The sequence below is a fragment of the Equus asinus genome, chromosome 7, assembly GCF_041296235.1.
Source record: "Equus asinus isolate D_3611 breed Donkey chromosome 7, EquAss-T2T_v2, whole genome shotgun sequence".
NCBI classification, from domain to species: Eukaryota; Metazoa; Chordata; class Mammalia; order Perissodactyla; family Equidae; genus Equus; species Equus asinus.
In genome coordinates, this window is record NC_091796.1 from 64,313,310 (window position 1) to 64,327,236 (window position 13,927).

A 13,927-nucleotide genomic window follows, 5' to 3' on the forward strand; every position below is an offset into this window, starting at 1 on the left:
TGCATCTTGCCATGCTCTGATCCTAGAATTTAAAGTATTTTTGTGTAACAAAGCCCCTAATGCAAGCCAACTTCTTGATCTGGTGCTCAACTAAAGAAATTTATTTTTTAAGTTTCTGAAGGAAAAACTAGCTGTTTTACACTTCCGTGAGATGGAATGAATGTATATCATAATCTATGATCACTTTAAGGGATTTTTAAGGGTAATTTTAATTAAAACCTATTTTTTTTGGTCACATGTGCTAACTTCACAACCTAACTCAATCCTGACATGAAACTCCAACGTAAAGGTACTCTATTTCACTGCTATGGCAAGAACATGACACACTTTACAGCAAGGATGACTTCTTTCTAAAGGCTACATTCAGAAACCTATTCCTCAAATCTAAGTCTACTGCATATACTTTTTTTTTTTTTTAAAGATTTTTCCTTTTTCTCCCCAAAGCCCCCTGGTACACAGTTGTGTATTTTTTTTAGTTGTGGGTCCTTCTAGTTGTGCTATGTGGGACGCTGCCTCAGCATGGCTTGATGAGCGGTGCCATGTCTGCACCCAGGATCTTGAACCTGTGAAACCCCCCTGGACCGCCAAAGCAGAGCATGTGAACTTAACCACTAAGCCACAGGGATGGCCCCCATACATTTCTTTTTAATTACTCCTGAGTCCCCAAACTTGCATTTTTTCTCTGGATTATTTATCTTGCTCTAACCCAACTTTCTACATTCTTCTACTCATAGAATCAGAGCTAGAGGAAACAGAAACCACATAATCTGTCCCTCCCTCTAAGCTCATTGACCTATTGACTGGAGACTTCCATTCAGTCAGTTCCACGTTACAATAAATTCCTCACTCTCCAACTAATACGAATTTTTACAGGAAGGTAAAAATTTAATTGTACATGGCTTTAAAAAGACAATCTTTAGGGGCCAGCCCAATGGCCCAGTGGTTAAGTTCAGTGCACTCTGCTTCAGACGCCAGGGTTTGGTTCCCGGCATGGACCTACACCACTCGTCAGTAGCCACGCTGTGGTGGTAGCTCACATACAAAACAGAGGCAGACTGGCACAGATGTTAGCTCAGGGCGAATCTTCCTCAGGAGAAAAAAAAAAGGAGAATTTTTATAAAGTGATACTAAAACAATACAGTGAAACAAAGCATCTCTTTGGCATTTAGAATCCTCAACACTGACTAAGCTCTGAACCCTAAAGAAGAGAACAGTTTTAATACTTCTCAATGATCTCCACAGGAACATCAGGGAATCTCATAAAATTGGGCCTCTTCCTTACAAAATTTATCTTTTAATACAATTATTTTCTAATGTTATTCTGTGGTCTCTTATTTTTATAATCCTTATCCCTGATGTTTTATATTTTAACTCTTTTCTTTAAAATAAAAAGCCATATACAGGCTTGAATTTTTTAACAAAAACTGCAATAAATTTTAGAAATTCTATTTAAAACTTTTGATCTAGATTTTCAGAAAATAAAAAGGTGAAAATAACAATTTTTCATTTTCTGAATGAGGTCTAAACACTGAAGGGTTTGATGTTGAGACTATTTGTCTAGTATCAGCCTAGACTAAGTCACTGATGCAAAAAGTTCTGTGACGTCAGGATATAATTTCCTAAAGCCCATTTCTTCACGGTATACACTCTTTATTTTCTTTTAAAATATTAGTGCAGAATGACAAATGCGTTTTATACTGATTTAAAAGGGACCTTTCAGATCTTTGACTTAAAGCCATAAATCTAAGAACCAAGGTTTAACGACCTTAACTAAAGTGCAAAATTCTTTATAAAATTCTAACTAAATACAAAGATTTTGCTGTCACATACTAAGGAAGCATTATTCATAGACCTCTTTGAGAATCTAACGAAAGCTAAGAGGCCTCTTTCTAGAAAATTCCACACATGCACTACAGACAAAATTTGAATACAATGTCGAGGAGAGGAGTCATCACAGAATCTATCGACCCAAGGGAAATAACTGCTATCACTGATTACATGGGAAGACAGTCTTCAAACACAAATCTTTTGGTATTCGTACACACTCCTATAAGAATAAGGGTATCAGACTGGCATCTGGAGTTTGAAGACGTAGGTGAATGCTGGGATACCTTCTGTGCCGTGGCACCGTAACTGCTCCAAGGCCACAACAGCCTGGTTCAGCTAATTGTCCAGCCCTGCTCTGCAGTCCCTTGAGACATGAGACCCCGTGCCATCTCACCCCTATCATCATCTACTCCTCTTTTCATCTAGACTGCAAGCTGCTTTGACTTCAGCTACTGACAAGTAGCCATCCAGTCTGCCCTCTAATACCTTCAATGACACAATTTAAGCTTTCAGAAGGCAGACCAGGCCAATTTTAGGCAACTCTGAAGAATTACAAAGTTCTTTTCTGATCTGATTGGCCTGGTCCCTAAGTTCTAAATGCTGCCCTCCTGAATTTCCCCTCTATTTACTTGCCAACAGGTAACAAAACAGCTTACCATTCAAAGCACCTAATCCTAAAGTCAGGAGCAACAGTTTAGCTCTACTTTACCAAAGAGGAAAGTCAGAATTATGCTGAAAAGCACTTTCTATTTGGAAGTCAAAATATAAGAAGGTCAGTTCTGGTTCAGTTCAAGACAGATGCAAGGTTTCCAGGTACACAGCATTTCCTACCTTAATGGGCTTTTCACTGCATAAAAAATTAAAAATGCATCAACATTAAAAGATTTATAGGTACTTAAAATTAGTATCAGTTCTGTCAGCAAGTAGTTTATTCTCTGTATTTCTATTTATGCCTGTAATTTTGTAACAAACAGTTCTAATCAATGCAATATAAATACAGAAGCCATTACTTAATTAGATAAAAACTGTCTTTCAAGAACTAGAAGTTGTCTCAGTCACCTTCAACAGCTCCTTTCTCACAATAAGAAATATCTCCTATTGAAACCAGTATATTGATAAGGTCCATTTTTCACGCATAAACCATGCAAATGATTGTTTCCTTTGAAAACAAAAGAAACAGCAACAATTACACGTGATATTTTCTTGCTGGACAAAAAAGGTTCACAAATATTTGCAAACCGCGACTGATTTAGTCAAATCAGTTAAGAGCAATGTTAACCAAAAGTTAATTGTATAAAAAATACAGCAACATCTCATTTTCAAGGGACTTCCCAGAGGGCTCTCTTCCTGGGCTGTATCTCAGAGTCAAACAACGCAGAGTCCTAAGCAGGAGGCTGTCTTGTAAGGACCTTCTTTTTGGTCCTTCAATTATTAAACTTCCTGCAAGGATACAAAAAACGTCCACCGAAACGAATTCTGTCTTATTTTGCAAATTGCATGGGGGCACTATTTGGGTAAGTGTATATGGAGAGTATACAACAATCCCCGGGTTAAAAATGCATTTCTTGATCAAAAACCACTCCGCCACTCTTCCAGAGTAGCTTAAACAACGAATGCTGCGTTTCAACAAGATCCCCCGCAAAGAGCTTAAAAAGACAAGGCCACACACGTCACCTTATCAGAACTACATCACACACAAAAGGCACATTAAAGCTCAGCAAGACTGTCCTCCGGGCATTTATCTTGTGATAAAATCCTCCAGTGAATCATTTCAGTTGATTCTTTCAGCTGAAAATGTTTTTATCCATCACAAACAAAATATGTACTGCAAAACTTTCTTATACCTCATTTTGTTGAATATTTAAAACTGAGTCAGTTAAAAATCGATCCGCTATATATTTGTACCCGAGCAAACACTGTCAATCTCGAATTAGTTTAATCCTGTCTTCTTTTCCACATAAAATTCTTTCACTAGCTTGTCATTAATAGAAAAACCGAACGCTCAACACAGCTTCCCGAGAGAGCAGCCCGCGAGGACCAGGCTCCGCACCGGCGCCGGAGCCGCACTTTTCCACCACGGTTTCTTCTTAAATAGATTTTGCATCATCCTCCATGTTAAACGTCACCAACTTTCAGATCCTTTGAAGATTCGCTGATAAGCGCAAGCCTGTGATACCCCCGTCGCGTTCTCTTGCGCGCTATTCCCATTTCTTTTAATGCGAAGAACTAAGTGTTTTCTCCCGTTAACTACGCAATTAAGTTTATTAACGGGGAGGCTGCAATCACCACATTATCAATATTTCAGAAAGTAACAAAACAAAACAAGACGCAAAGAGGAAAAGGTCCATTTGCTTAAACACTGAAAGCTCTTACTTTCTTGAAGTATTTGCGGAACGCCGAGCCAGATTTCCAAAGCGGCCCTCCCCCACCGCCGGCCGCCCCTCCCCCCGTCCGGAAGGTCGCCGCCGGCACTCACCAAGCTTCTCCACCAACTTGAGCATCACCCCTCCGATGTGCACCTCCCCGGTCACTCTGAGGGTGACATCGCGGCTCAGGTCCGTCACATGCACGCTCAGTTCCCACGTCCCGTCCGCGTAGCAGCCATCCGGCATCCTGATCCCGTCCAGGGCCATGGCTCCTTCCTGCGCGCACGGAGGAAACGGATCTCGTCAGCGTCCCTCCCCCAGGCCGGCAAAGCCCACCGAGGCGGCCGCGCGCGGCGCGAGGCGAGGCCGGGGCTCCGCCCGAGCCGGGCCGCGGCGGGGCAGGACGGGGCGCCCGCGGCCCTCCCCCTCCAGGCCCGCCGCCCGGCCCAGCGCCCCAGCCTAGCGGCCCGCGCGGCCCCCGCCCCTCGAGCGCCGCGCCCGCCGGCGGCGCCGCCCGGGCCCGCACCTCCCGCCGCCGCGCGCCCCGGCCCGCCGGCCCTCACCGCGCTCCTCGCGCTCCCGGCCAGAGGCTCGCGCGGCGGCGGGCCGGGGCCTCCTCAGCCGGCGACGCGCTGCTCCCGGCCGAGCGACTAATGGAGTCCGGCCGCGCAGCCCCTCGCCTCCCTCCGCGCGCTCCACCCCTGCTCCCCGCCCCTCAGTCCAGCCCGGCGGGCAGGGCGCCTGCTCCCTCCTCCCCGCCGCCCGCGCCCCGGCCGCGCGGCCCACGCCCCTCCCCCACGTCCCCGCGGCCGCGCTCAGGGCGGGGGTCCGCGGGGGCCGCGCTCGGGGCGGGGGGGGGGGGGCTGCGGGGGCCGCGCTCGGGGCGGGGGGGGCCGCGGGGACCGCGCTCGGGGCTGGGGGCCGCGGGGGCCGCGCTCGGGGCTGGAGCGCCTTGGGGGCCGCGCTCGGGGGGGCGGGGGGCGTCGGGGGTCCGCGTGGCCCCCGGGCTGGGGGCGGGGCGGCGCGGGAGCTGTGCGGGGGAGGCGGGGAGCCGCGGCGGCAGCAATCTCGGCCGCGGCGAGCCACTGCCCTTTTATGGAAATGAAGGACCCGGCGCAGGGATGGAATCCAACATCCGGGCTCTCGGCAGCGGGACCTGAGGAGGGGAGCGAGGGGGGCTCAGGGGGGCGCGGGTGGGCGGCGGGGCACTCCCTCCGGCGCTCGCGGCTGCGGCTTTGCAAGGCCCCGCGGCGGTGGGCGTCTGCGCTCCCAGGCGGGGGAGGGGGCTCGTCCGTGAGAAATGGCCGCAGGAAGTTCCCAGGGCAAGGTCGTTTTGGGGGAAGAAAGTCCCCTCGCCTCCTCCCCACACCTGGAGCGAGTCCAGAAGTCTCCGGGCGGTGAGAAGTGTCGCCCTCCGGGAGCTGGAGAGAGGGGCTCGGGGCATAAAATCTTTAAAAAGTAAATGCCCAAGCCAGCTCCATGAACATCCCACAAAAGAATGCGAAAGCCCAGAGGGAGGTGAGCCACAAAAATTGCTTTGCAAGCAGTGTCCGGCACAATCAGCAACTCCTACTGGACTCCCGAGAGTCTGCATGCGCTCTTAACCCATTCGGAAGCTCCAACCAGCGAGTCAAATGCATCCTACGATGCTCTTGTTTGAGGAAAAAAATTCAGTGTAGTGAGCGTTACTCAGAGACTTTCTCCAGCCTCTCCAGCTCTTTATACTGCACCTATTTGTGTATTTTCATATGCAACTTAGAACTAACAGTCTACTAAGGCTTTAGATGGATATACATCCTCTACCCCGCCCTCAGCCACACCTAGAACGAATTTTAACAACTCTGGAACGGTGCCAGCAGGTACAGGGAGAAACTAAAGAACTTTACCTGTTGGGACTGACGAGTGATGGAGAACCACCGTCCTGCTTGCCCCTTTACTTCCACTTCCTGTCTACTGCTGCGCTCTCCAGGGCGCTCTGTTCGGAAACAGCTTGCCAGGAAAACTGTCTCGCTGGCAAAAGCATGGCTCAAAACATTTAGGTCAGGAGTAAGGTATCCCAGGGGCCATAAAAGACTCAAACACTTTGGAGAGGAACCCACCAGGCAAATAACCCATCATTTATCAACACAATTGGGAAACGAGGTTAGAGAGGCCTCAAGAAAGGGGTGGAACCCATAAAGAAGTGAAAGGAAAGTAGAGAAATTTAGTCAGATGCCAGAGGTTTGGCACAAAAAATAGGGAAAACCACCAGAGTATTTTCAGCTAGTCATCATGGAGAAGTTGATGCCTTGAGTTTGTAGTCTCTTCACACTCCAATTCTTTCTTTCTTTGAGTAAGATGAGCCCTGAGCTAACATCTTCCACCAATCCTCCTCTTTTTGCTGAGGAAGACTGACCCTGAGCTAACGTCCGTGCCCATCTTCCTCTACTTTATGTGTGGGATGCCTGCCACAGCATGGCTTGCCATGTGGTGCCATGTCCACACCTGGGATCCGAACCACCGAACTCCGGGCTGCCAAAGCGGCAACATGTGAACTTAACCTCTGTGCCCCTCGGCCGGCCCATTCTCCAATTATTTCTACTCGTGGGAGTTCCAAATAGTTCACTTGGAAGCAGTAGGAATGTCTGGAGAGGAGGGAATGTTTATGTAAATCATGGTGTTGAAAACATATAGGAAAATGTTTTTAATAAAATGGAGAATTGCCTGTTAGGGCAAGAAACTGTATAAAACTGTACATGTGGCTGTAGAATCACAAGCTTATCTTTATTCACAGAAAAAAGACTGGAAGGAAATACATCAAAATGTTAAGAAGCTGTCTGTATGTTGAGATCATGGGACATCTTTTTCCCTTCTGTTCTTCTTTATTTCCTACACATTCCAAAACTTTGCACCCAGGACTTCTCTATCGCCACCTCAAACTGCATGGAGCATCCGTTTCTCTGCACACGCCATTCCATTCTTGAGGAGAGACACAGCTGATAGAGCAGTTTCTGGACTCCTGGGAGGACTTTCCTTTTGTGTTTTTTTAATATCCCTCAGTAAAACATGAGTTCTGTGAGAGCCGGGACTTCCAATTCTTTGCATTGCCCACAAATTTACAAATAGTTTGGCACAAAGAAAATGGAAAACATGCTGGTACCAAATCGGTGCAAATGTGAAGGAAAGAGCAGGGCTGCCCACAGAGAAAGCTCATTATTGGAGAAATCCTGGCTTTTAAATTTTACGTGTTTATTTCCACACTTTATCCCAAAAAGATGTATGGCAATGTATAAGGATGCATAAACTGTGAGATAAATACATTATAAACGGCACAGAACAAGAAAAAAAAAAGGCAGGAGGTGTAGGGATAGAGATTTAAAATGGAGCTGAGGATGAGGCTAAGACTTGTGCCTAAGGACCTTCACAAGTGCTCCAAGAAGCTCCGAGTAACTATGGCTTCTCACACAAGCCCTTATAGAACCAAAAAGATCCATGTCCTTTCTGAATAGCCTCTTTCCTTCAGACAAATTTGTCGAAGCCAACTGTCCTCTCTCTCCAGTGAGTTACTTTCTGAACAACCTCCTGCCACAGTGCCTACTACTCTCACTGCTGCCCACTTCCATGTTTCGTACATTTAGTGACAGAGGGCGAGGGGCTTAATATCATAAATAACAGTTTCATTTCTTAACATCTGAAATAGCTTAATTATAGCTTTATAAGAGACTTTACTATCTTTAGAAAATCATCAGTTTATGTTTGAGCAGAGTAACAGGAAGGCAGTGACCCTCCGTTACGTGCCATTGGAAGAATAATTAGATTAGGGTGGGTGCAGATGGTCCCTTCAGGCCCTCTTTTTGAGTATTTCAAGCTGTTGCTTGCTTTGAAGATTAAAGAGGAGTCAGACTCGAATCTCTGAAACTGGGATTTTTTTTCTAGTTTATCAAGTGAGACCTTCAAGTGCATTTCTTAAATGTTTACTTCCACCTAATATTTTCCAGTGTTTTCAGATGTGGAATCTTATCTGAAATCCCCCACTGGAACCTCTAAGACAATGCAATACTTATGGAACTTACATCATACTGAAAAGGAGCCGAGAACTCCAGTGTTTGGAAGAACAGCTCAAGCAGTGAAAGCAGCAATATCCAAATAAGGTACTAAGCACTGGACTTAGATTTAGACCAAATGATACCTCACAGATCTGCCATCAAATGCAGCCCTCGGGCTTGGTAATCTGCAGGTTGACTTTAGCTTTTTCTCTGAACCCACTTAAACTGTGCTTTGAATTTCTAAGAGGTTAATAAAAAAATATAACCACTGGGTTTGAAAGAAAGGGAGGTTGAGGGATAGGAGAAATAAGAGGTTTATGTGAGTGTGAATGTGTCAGGTGGTTAAAAATGTGCTTAAGATGCCATATGAGGCCAGCAAGATAAAAGGTAATGAATTCTTTCTGTTAAATACCCAGTGGGCAGAATTCTCTGTCTTGGGGTTTTAGGGGATAGAAAGTTTAAGGTTTAATGGGGTAGAAATCTAGGGCCATGGAGTATGGACTAAGAATGGGAATGCAAGTTGCAGGGGCACTTTTTTTGGTAGAAGTAGGCAGTCACTGTAAACAGCAAGAAAAGGACTGGCAAACTGAGAAACAGGGACGATTTGCCAGGAGTGGGGCTGGTAAAGAGGGGCTCTGACAGAACAGTGAAATCTCTACTTCAAGGGGACAGAAATGCATTGCTTGCGTTTACTGCAGAAAACTGTGCTGGGTGACACTTTAAAAAAAAAATTTCCTCTGATTTAAGTTCAAACGTCACGGCAGCTTATGAAGTGCTCTACCCCTGACAAAAATATGAAATGTTCACACATACACTTAGACAAACAGGGCAGTCAGTTAGCACTGTGTGCTTAGCACAGAGCAGGGCACTGAGACAGACATGTAGACATATAACAGTCACAGGCTCCTAAGGAAATTCTGTCTAATGCAGGGAGCTTCTATTTAAAAAATCAGAAAGCGGGGCAGGCCGCATGGCTGAGTGGTTAAGTTGGAGCTCCTCTTCGGCGGCCTGGAGTTTTGCCAGTTCAGATCCTGGGCACAGACGTGGCACCACTCATCAGGCCATGTTGAGGCAGCATCCCACATAGCAGGGCCAGAAGGACCTACAGCTAGAATATACAACTATGTACTGGGGGGCTTTGGGGAGAAGAAGAAGAAAAAATAAATAAATAAATTGTACACTAAATTTAAATGTTCAGTTAAAAAAAAGTTTAGACTAGAATTAGAGTACACAGCCAGATAAAATGGTTTGTTTAAAAAAAAACTCAGAAAGGATATGCACACACCAAAAGAATAACATTAGAACCCTACCTTACACCACATACAAAAATTAACTCAAAATGGACCATAGACCTAAATGTAAGATCTAAACTATAAAACTTTTTGAATAAAACATAGTAGTAAACCTTTGTGACCTTGGATTAGGCAATGGCTTCTTAGATAAGACATCAAAGCAAAAGCAACAAAAGAAAAACTAAGTTGGATTTTATCAAAGTTAAAAATGCATATATTTCGGAAGACAACATCAAAAATGTGAAAAAACAACTCAGAATGGGAAAAAATATTTGCAAATCATTTATCTTTTGAGAGACATATCTAGAATATATAAGGAGCTATTACAACTCAATAATAAGACAACCCAGTTAAAAATGGGCAGATGATCTAAATAGACAGTTCTCCAAAGAAGGTATACAAATGGCCAATAAGCGGGGGCAGTCCTGTGGCATAGTGCTTAAGTCCAGTGCACTTCGCTTCGGCAGCCCAGGTTCATGGGTTCGGATCCTGGGCGCAGACCTACATCACTCATCAAGCCATGCTGTGGTGGTGTCCCACATGCAAAATAGAGGAAGATTGGCACAGATGTTAGCTTAGGGCTAATCTAAACAACAACAACAAAAAGTACATGGCCGATAAGCACATAATAAGATGCTCAAGATCATGAAGCATCAGGGAAATGCAAATCAAAACCACAATGATATAATGCTTCACATCTACTAGAATGAAAGAAAAGAAGATGATAACAAGTGCTGGCTAGCATATGGAGAAATTGCAACCCTCACACATTATTGGTGGGAGTGCAAAATGGTCAGTTGTTTTGAAAACAATTTGGCAGTTCCTCAGAACATTAAATACAGTTCCCATATAACCCAGCAATTCTACCCCTAGGTATATATCCAAGAGAATTGAAAACATATATACACACAAATAGTTGTATACAAATATTAACTATAGCCAAAAATGGAAACAACCCAGATGTTTTTCAAGTAATGAATGAAAGACATTTGGGTTGTTTCTATCTTTTGTTTATTTTTAACATTCATAAACAAGTATTTAAAAAAGTGATTCATAAAAAAAAAATCAGGGGGCTGGCCCGATGGCACAGCAGTTAAGTTCACACATTCCACTTCGGCGGCCCGGGGTTCGCCGGTTCGGATCCCGGATGCAGACATGGCACCGCTTGTCAAGCCGTGCTGTGGCAGGTGTCCCACTTGTAAAGTGGAGGAAGATGGGCACGGATGTTAGCTCAGGGCCAGTCTTCCTCAGCAAGAAGAGGAGGATTGGCAGCAGATGTTAGCTCAGGGCTAATCTCAAAAAAAAAAAAAAAAAAAACAGACGGGAGAAAAACTGTTACTCTAATGACTAAACTGTGAAGTATAAACTCACTTTGAGGACTGTGATAACTTAGCCTCTGGAAGAAGCTCATGAATGAAGTCATGGAACGTTTTATGAAGAAGATAAAGCAGTTTGAAGGAGGAGATGGACGAGGCCTACTGAGAGGAGGAGTGTGTGAAATCATGAGGCAGAAGTGAGCATGTCATGTCAACCACCAGGGAGAAGAAAGGAGGAAATGCCGAGGAGGTGCTCTAGGGAAGAGCGAGCACAGAGTGAGGCCAGAAGACGGGGGACAGGGGTTTAGACTTGGAGATAGAAAATGGAGAGCCATTAAAAAGTTGGTGCACAGTACTAACATCATGAAAGCAATGTTCAAATAAGATTAATCCAGTAAAAATATGCCTGATGGAATGGAAGAGCTAGGGACTAGAATCCAGAAAGTTGGTTTGGAATCTGTCCATAATTTAAATGTAAGAAAAAGCCTTTGGCTGCTAAGGTAGGTAATGGGGGTAGGGGATGGAGAGAATTTCAAAAGAATTGTTATCAAAAGCTTTTGAACATTTTGTTCTAAGTGCTGTGCAGGGCATTTTAACGGTTCCTCCCAACAACCCTGAGTTTTATGATTATCCTCATTTAACGTGAGTGAACTGATGGCCAGATTGGTTATCTGGTTACATAATTTGTCCTAAACCATGCAGCTGGTATATGGAAGAACTAGGATTAAAATCCAGGTCTAGGGGCTGGGCCTATGGCCTAGTGGTTAGGTTCAGTGCACTCCACTTATGCAATCAGGGTTTGGTTCCTGGGTGTGGACCTACAGCACTTGTCAGTGGCCATGCTGTGGCAGTGACCCACATACAAAATAGAGGTAGATTGGCAAAGGTGTTAGCTCAGGGCAAATCTTCCTCAAGCAAAAGGAGGAAGATTGGCAACAAATATTAGCTCAGGACAAATCTTCCTCAGCAAAACAAACAAACAAATAAAAAGAAACCAGGTCTGAAAAAAGAAGATTTGAAATGACTCAAAGTTTTCATGTTTGGGCGGCTGGGAAGAACAGTGGAGTTACTGAACTGGAGAACAGAAGCTGGGAGGAGCGGATTTCAGGGACCAAGGGAGAGATGAGGTGTTTTGAAAAAGAAATATTTAACTTGGAGGGAAGGCCATATATCCCAGTGGAAATATTTAGAGGGCAATTAGATAAATAAGCCTGGCAATGTTGTGAGAGGAACCATCACACAGAGAAATCATTAACATAGAGGCTGCCATAATGGATGGCTGAACCCCCCAAAATGAGACTGACCCTTGGGTAACTGCTCCTGAAAGGCAGGAGCAAGAAGAAGAGTAATCTGAGGCAATGGAGAAGAAAGGATCAGAGGTGGGAAAAGAAGCAGGTTGGTCCCGTGTTAGGCAAGCCAAAAAAAGAAAGAGAAAGAAAGGAAGTGAAGGAAGGAGAGAGTGAGGAAGGAAGAAGGAAAGAAGGAAGAAACCATTTCAGGAAGGAAAGGTGGTCAGCAGTATCCAAGATGCAGAGAAGTCCGGGAGAATTAAGATTGCAGAACGTGAGGACTGGCGAAAATCGTTGTTTACCTCGCAGAGGACAATTTTATAGCTGACTTAAGATGGGCTTCAAAGAGACAAAGAAAAGAAGAGAAGTGTATCAGTGAAAGGAAAGAAGAAATAGGATGGTAATTTGGAGGTGCTGCAGGAGCAAAGACGCTTTGAGATCTGAGCATGTGCAAAGACTTACGGAAACTATAAGGGGGAAATAGTTGCTTAAAACTAAAACCAGGATCCCTCTGGGATTATCTGGGATAATTCCAAAGGTTCAGGGGGAAGTTGGAGTGGCCCTTGCCAAGGCAGAGGAAGTACACAGCAGCGTGCAGGATAGGATGGGGTTATTGGAAGCCCCAACCGTCTTATACAAGCTCAAAGGCACAGCAGGATACACAAATTAGTGCACAAACGTAATTAGACAAACAGGGTTCATTTTGTCCATGAGACAGGGGCTGGCTGGGTTATTGTGCTGCTCAGATGGATGTCCTCCCAGGAGGTCAGATTGGGGCCAGGATGTAAGAAAGGAAGGATGTGACTGAGAGATTATTTCAGTACAACTAGGGCAGAGATTCAGAGGTCGTAAGGGAGCCAGTGGTGACAGCACAGATGCCAACTTGCCCAGCCCATGGGTGCTGCTGCGGGTCAGCTGGCCTGGGGACAGTACAGCCACCACTTGTAAATCACCAGAAGGCCCCGGGCCAAGAGGCCAATCCCCACAGCTGCCTTCATGCAGTCAATTCCTACAACACAGCACAAACTCCGACGGGATCTGAATTTCCTTGTTAATGAACATGCCAGAGTCTCTCTGAGTTTCAGTGTTATTTATTGTCTAGCTGGCTGCTCCCAGATTTTGGCCGCAGGTAACCTGCTGACTCCCAACCCCCATTCTGAGAAATGCTCTCTACCCTTTGTGCTTTGTGTCACAATGTCCTCTTCAAGTGCATAAACCCTCTCTTCTTCCCAGACCAGCAGTTGCAGTTCCACTAAAAGAGCCAAACCAGAAAGTCACCTACAATGCCAATTGCCCTAGGGCCAACTCAGTCCAAATTGGAAGGACAAAAGTGCTTTCTATCTACTTGCTCCTAAGAAGGTGCTCACGTGAAAGAGGATTGACAGCAGCTGAACATTGTGCTCTGGTGCCTGGGAGGTGTCACTGCAAATCTTTTCTCTCGAACTAAATTCAACAAATAAATCATTAAGAACTTGGTAAGCAAATGAAAAATGTGTGCTTGCACATATTAAAAGATAAACTCTTCTTTTCTGGATCCCATCCTCTCTGCAGAACTGTGCTCTTGCAGGTATCCACCCTAGTCCTATATCAGCAATTTTTCTTGCTTCATCTGATTCTGTGCTTGCTTCCAGATCATTGCCATCACCCTATAAACAGACTCTACTGTTGACAAAAATAATTCATAACCAATCTATAAATGAAAATTTGGGTGAGTTTATTCTGAGCTAAAATCTGAGGACCATGGCCTGGGGCCTTTCTTCCTGAAGGAAGAAAGGGCACCAAGGAAGTGAGGTGCACAGCGTGGTTATATAC

The 13,927-nt window shown here is 45.1% G+C and overlaps 1 protein-coding gene across 6 annotated transcripts in view; it reads right to left on the reverse strand.

Moving 5' to 3' along the window:
* The window catches only part of FERMT2 (FERM domain containing kindlin 2), a 73,974-nt gene extending 69,010 nt beyond the window's left edge, over nt 1-4,964 (reverse strand). For 5 of the 6 annotated variants that reach the window (XM_070513646.1, XM_070513644.1, XM_070513645.1 and 2 more), the window contains exons 1-2: nt 4,757-4,959; nt 4,304-4,469 (exon numbers count right to left, since the gene is read on the reverse strand). In XM_070513646.1, the coding sequence (XP_070369747.1) occupies nt 4,304-4,460 (157 nt within the window). In that variant the 5' untranslated portion in view covers nt 4,461-4,469; nt 4,757-4,959. Of the gene's footprint in view, nt 1-4,303; nt 4,470-4,756 lie in introns of all 6 variants that reach the window. The other variant, XM_070513647.1, reaches the window with a different exon arrangement.
* Nucleotides 4,965-13,927: the final 8,963 nt, after the last annotated feature.